This window comes from Saccostrea cucullata, unplaced genomic scaffold (assembly GCF_032062105.1).
Source record: "Saccostrea cucullata isolate Sc308-1 unplaced genomic scaffold, CSIRO_AGI_Scuc_v1 ctg7547, whole genome shotgun sequence".
In the NCBI taxonomy this organism is placed as follows: Eukaryota; Metazoa; Mollusca; class Bivalvia; order Ostreida; family Ostreidae; genus Saccostrea; species Saccostrea cuccullata.
In genome coordinates, this window is record NW_026927711.1 from 1 (window position 1) to 6,619 (window position 6,619).

Sequence of the window (6,619 nt, forward strand, 5' to 3'; positions counted from 1 at the left end):
TACCTATCCAGGCATCCGTTTTTTGTTTGTGTCATCTGTCCTTAAGTAAAATAACATTAAAGATCCTGGAAAAAAATGTATTCATTAAGTGCAGCACTTATCTTATTTGTATGAAGAATAATTATTTACATTAAAAAATGCTTTGTGGCACGTGTCATTTATTGAGCCCTCGAGATACACATGACATGCAGATCATTAATTAGCTTATTAGTAATCCATATTGACAACCTTACCATTTATTAAGTATTAAAACTCTTTGCAAACATTTTAAACTGATAGACTCTAACCGAAAATGAATTTCTTTTGAGATGCAAATATATACTATAATACAGTTTTCTTCCCAAATGAAAGTCACACCTGCGTACAGGTGGCATATAAGATGTGTAATTTACCTATAAAGATAGATTAATTTACCTGTCGGAGAAGAAGCACGTGTAAGAGGTAATTCCAGAACCATAAGATTAAATGCTACATATGTGCAGGTTAGCTCATACTTGCTTAGAAGAATATTTTAATTGTATTTGTCTTTAAGGCAAGATGAGGAGTTTCGATGTGTTCTCGTAACTTAAGCCCATATTTTATTTTTCAAAATAAAAAAAAAATCGTTGAAAAAATTCACATTAAAAAAAAGACCATCTTTATATTTTATATTAAAAACATATGACTAATGGAAAGAAATCCGCTAAATATTCTATTATAAAAAATGCATTATCCATGGATTCCTTACATTTAAAAATATCCACAAAAATTATTATTTAATGTACTTGGGAATGAAAAAAAAATAACTAAAACTATACTGTATGTGCTTATGTGTGAATACACATTATGTTAAAATGTAAATGCATTTCAAAGAAAAAATATATATATATATATATTACTCATTTATTGCTATTTACCTTTTCATAATTTATAGTATCTTTTTTTTTAATTATATGTCTTCAGCTATAAGATATATGCATTTTTTTCTTTATAGTATCCCAACCACATGGTTCATCGCATATGTCATCTAAATGTGAGTTCGAAAAAATTACAAACATCTGATTTTTGTAGAAAATTGTAGACAAAAGATTTTAAATTAATTTACACATCTAAAAGATATGAAAAATATAAATCGATTATATTCCTCGATCTTTTGTAGTTGAAGACGACGATTTATCAAAGGACATGCTATCCCGGAAGGAGGGGGTTCTGTCGCGCGAGCTGTGTGGCTTGGTAAGCCTAATTTTTTTGTGGTGGGGGTGGGGGTGGGATGGGTGGTTGGGGCGGGGTGCTTTTTCTTGGATTAAAAAGAAAGATAATAAGATAAATGGCTTCCTATAAATTCAACCAATGATTAGATTGGTAGTTTTAGTGAAGGAAGGATGATTAGAAATGATACTTGTTTCTTGCCCTCTGAAAGCAAGTTTGAAAAGAGATGTGTTTTTAATTAATCAATTTGCTATCAAAGACCTGCAATTTACAATTTGAAAAATAGTTGAATATAATTATCAATTGCCTAAAATATCGTTTACTTTAGATTTTATACATATTAGATATGATAAATAAGAGTCACCCATTCTCTATCCACCTTGAATAAACGTCTCTACCAAGAGATAAGATTTGGGCTTTGATGGTCGCCATGCTTATTTTTGAAAAGGAAATTCTTATCCACTCATTCTTTGCCAAGGTTTGACCATTTCTAAAAAATGAACTGTTCTTATAAAAATTAGTTACATGGAAAGAAATTAAAAAAAAAAACTCAGAAAATTGTGACAAAACGTCACAGAGGGGGTCACGTGACCACCTATATCACATAATTCGCGCATATTAAATGGCGTATCAGTCTTATAACACATAAATATCCCAAAGTTAGTGTGCAGTAAAGAGAGGATACTTTTGAAAAAAAATAAATAGATAAATAAAAATTTAAAAAAGAGCATTTGACTGACAAACAGCGTTTGGTTTTAATATTCAATTATATCTTTCAAATTTCAATTTGTTCAGGTTAAAATACTTAATATCGTGTCATATTACCTTAATTAACTACTGTATAATCACAAGTAGATTCGATCCCTAATTTTACTTAAGTATTTTGCTTTTACAGATGAAAAATTTATTCAAATTAGATGCAAATGAGAATCGTCCAGTGCAAGACTGTTCCGTGTCCCTTTCCATTCAGTTAGTATTTCCTTTTATTTGTTCTCAGAAAAGACATCACTACGTTATATAAATTGTCTGTAAATATGTAAAATAAAGACTTAAAAACATTTTATTAAATGTATATGTCTTTTTGGAACGAATTTTTATTGCTTATAAATTTGGAACTTTTTTTTTACAGAGATGGTCACATGAAAGTCAATTTTAAAGTCCCAGCGACAGAACAGCTCATGCAAGAGGAAATCGAAAAAATCAAGCAAAATGTTCTTAAAAATATCAAGGATATAGATATCGGTCTCGGTGTTGTGTCCAACACCGATGACGTCAGTATCTACAAGAAGGACGACAAAATGTCAACCACAGTGGAAATAATATTGACGACAACGAAGCCTCTTTCTGGTGTTACCGCCTCGACAACGTCACGTGATACCGTTACTAAATCTAAATCCCATATAGATACAGTAACTACTGCTGGTCCAAAATCAACAACGGAGGAACATAGGGCAGCAATCGAGACTCAGGAGCGTGTAGAATCTAAAGATAAAACAACGACATATTCTTTTGCTGAATTGATAACAACAACAGAAACTCAAATCCCCGATCACACAAGTATTGATGACGTAGCATTTTTATCTCATCTAAATAAGACTGTTAAAGATTTGATTCAAAACTTTGATTTAGAACTTGGAGTGACAAAAGACCCCATTGAAAATCAAAATCATCTAGTAAATGACTTCGAACACCTTAAGCATCACCTAAATGAAATCGCTCTTCGTAAGTCAGACCATGTAACTTCCACGGAAAAATCAGTTGTAGATAGCAAAAATATTTCTGCGAAAGGACATATTAACCATGATAGGTTTAATTTGACACTGGATAAAAATGATACATTTAATTTCAATGGGTTGCAGTTTCTTAAAGCAACTTCGAAAGCAGAAGGAGACACTATAATTAAAAATATGTCACTGGACAATGATGAAACAAACGGAAGCAGCTCAAATACTTTTAAACATGAAGCAAGAATTAATGTTACAGACATCACCAATGCAACAAAGTCAGTGGATTATCAAAATCCTATGTCTAGTGATCCACTTGATGACTCCTATTATGATATCAATTTTACTGATGGATCAGAATTGACAAAAACAAGATCTAACAGCAAAGAATTGGAAACACTCAATGTCACGAAACAGTATACCGCGACAGTTTCAAGCTTTATTTCAACGACAACAGCTAGCATTGATCCAAGCAAAGTCACTCAGCTATTTACAATGACAGATTTACACGCAGAACTCCTTTCATCAGCAGTAGCAACTTCAACTAAATCTTCACTGCATGATTTGAATCTGGATGCAAATTCAAAACTAGGAAAAAAAGATAATGATCAAAGTGGAGCAGTGGTAACAACAGTACCTGTAATGAGTAGTCCTGGATCAACGGAGTCAACTCCGAAAGCAACAACCATTGTTGACTCTACTTCAGTGGCAGCCACTAAAACGACGACTTCACTGCAAGATCTTTATCAGGACTTTCTGTGGAATTTTGGATCAAGATTATCAACAACCTCGAAGCCTGACACAACTACTCATGATCACACAGCTCACAGCTCTCCACATGCTGACAAACACCATTATGGAATGTATGGTCGAAGTCGTGCCCCTATGCATTTCACAAAGCAAACAATTGGACCAGAATTGACATTAACTGAAAAATCAACTTTTAATTTTGATGGCATGTCTTTAGATTTACCCACAGAAAATGAAACTGCGAAACAAGTGCTTAATAAGACAAGCAAGGAGAATAATATTACGAATTTACACATGCATGATGAATACGATCCCCATAATAATTCCAACTTTCCAAACTCTTTGCCTGCTTCTGCGGTGTCAGCAAATGAATTGTTTCAAGGGTTTGAAAAACTTAACTTTGAAGGATTATCGTATGATGATTACAAATCTCCAGAAAATAACTGGACTTTGAGCAATTCTGATGGTACTCCTACTATGATAAACAATATAGAACAAAAGCAAGTTAGTCAAATAAAAACAGATAAGGTTTTTGAACACTCTGACAAAACCAAACCCTTTTCTTTGATTAAACCTACTGCAAGCTTTTCAAAGATCTATGAAAATTCAAAATTTTCTTCCACTGTTTCATGGATAAGTTCTCAGGAACTTCTAGAAGGTTCTTCAGAAAGTCTGTTCAAGAGCCTTATAGGGACAAAAAGCTCTTCAAACACTATCTTGGAAGCAACTATAAATATATACTCGACAACCAGAGGATTGATTACATCATTTCCTTCTCCATCGTATTCGACGGATTACGAACAAACGTTTAGTTTTCATCCTCATCAAAAAAATTCACAAAGCTCACAAATTACAATATCCTCTTTAAAGACAGAAAACAACTCGTCACTTGATGTAATAACTTCAGTATCTGGATTAGAACTGCCACCTCACTCACCAAATAACCTGTCCACAATACAGTCGTCTATAATACAATCTTCTAAATTCGTTGGGGAAGATTCGTCAGTCAGTTTACATAGTTCAAACAAGGATTTTATTTTAGATGACTCTTTATTCCAACAACATTTATCATTTCCAGAGCAAAGACTTATCGACCACACTTTGCTGAAGTTACCTGTTATGTCAGTCCAACTTGCCCTCGACAGCTCATTATCGGCGAACCATTACAGATCCCTTCAGGCTAATGGATTTGAAGTAGTAACCCCTTTGACGAAGTCATCAAATGAACCTTTAGATTGGCATTCTTTATACAATAAAACGGAAAATACATTCATCTCAGAAAAATTGGATTCATTCTCAAAGACATCTCTTCAGCTTGACAAATCATCAATTAGTTCAACTCTCACTACATTACCACCTAATAAACCATCTGCTTCCCCTGAAGAAAGTCAAAATGATGACTTTCCAAACAAAAGTTTTTATTTTCCTGTATATCACGACATCATTAAGGATACTGCTTTGATTTCTCATAGTGTTCCATCACCAGAGATAGACCAAAACTTTTTTCTTGAAAACAGCCCTTCCAACATTCAGTTTTCCATTCTTCCAAGCATAACAAAGTTCTCAATACAAGATTCTTCAACATCTTTACCACTAGCATCACCCAAACTACCCTCATTCACAATGCATAGAAGAATATCGATACCAAAAATGTCAGCATTCCAAGAGAAATATAATACAAAACATAGTTTCTCCTCAAAGATATTGATACATCCAACTAAGACTTCTGGCTTAACAAGTCATGAAACGCACAAGTCATTATCTCTTAATACCATATCATTTCCGGTGGATATGGCAACTTTGACATTTCCAGATCAGAATTGGAATAGAGACCAGGGCCTGTATTCCAATCAACATGACAAGCACCTATACACTTCAACAAAAAATGACAGAGTTCCAATTTTATCATCTTTCTTGCAGGAAAGCTCCGCTGATTATTCATCTCGTTTCTCATTGTCACACATATCTTCATCCTTCTCAATATTAGCATTAGGCTCCTCAAGTATAAAACCATTTCGTAGCGGAGACGTTGGGGTATTTGCAACAAATATTCCTTGGGATGCTCTTGATATAAAACCAACCAAATCAACCTATTTATACAGTGTTTCATCGCATCATGAAATGGAAAATAATGAAGGAGGAACTAGTCCCGATAAATTATTTGTAAGAAAACATGAGAAAGAATCAAGTGTTCTCTATCCAAGTTCTTCGTTTCTGGAATTTTACACAGAAATCAATACCAAAACTTATCATAATACTCATTCGATATCTGTGTACACCGTAACCCACGAGCCTATCGTCTATCTTACCATTGATACAAGGCCACTGATGGAATCATCTTTATCCATACAGCCGACACCCAGGGTATCTTTCCAAGCAACTTTCTTCCGGGATCGTAAAAAGCTAGAGGATCTTCCTCATCAAGGTAAAAGAGGTATATTGAGAATAAAAAGTGTTTCCAACAACCCTGGAGAAACTACAACGGGAAGTCCTATTAATGTGGATAACACTTCAGCTAGACCGAAATTGTCAGCATCACAAGTCGCAGATCTTCGAAAAAATCTAGCCCGTATGAGAGCTGCTAGAATGCGGAATTTCCGAAGGAGACAAAATTTGCTTGCTCGTAGGCAGTCTGGAATTATGAATGATTTTCCACTAAGACGTCAAATTTCGGGAAGTAATACTGCAAATACCTTAGTGGGACGAGGTCTTGGTGTGGATGGTAATGGCAGAAGAAACCTACAACGACCTACAGCAGCACCTAGAGCTGTGAGGACAACTCAAAATCCACGGCAACGAATAGATAGAAATAGACTGTTCCCAGGATTTAACACAGGCAATCAATTTAATCAAAATTTTTTCAATAATATACGCTGGAACGGATAATAAGCGGATACATTTGTTTCCACTGTGTTTTGAATCATTGACGAACATTTGCTGAATACTGTGTGTTTACT

General features: G+C 34.2%; 1 protein-coding gene across 1 annotated transcript; it reads left to right on the plus strand.

Annotated features, from left to right (window-relative positions):
• Nucleotides 1-973: 973 nt before the first annotated feature.
• On the plus strand, nucleotides 974-6,619 carry LOC134275314 (uncharacterized; the record flags this gene model as incomplete). Its single annotated transcript, XM_062757593.1, has 4 exons — nucleotides 974-1,012; nucleotides 1,139-1,212; nucleotides 2,084-2,157; nucleotides 2,318-6,619. Coding segments are annotated over 4 exons (4,418 nt in total), but the record flags the coding sequence as incomplete, so codon positions are not given.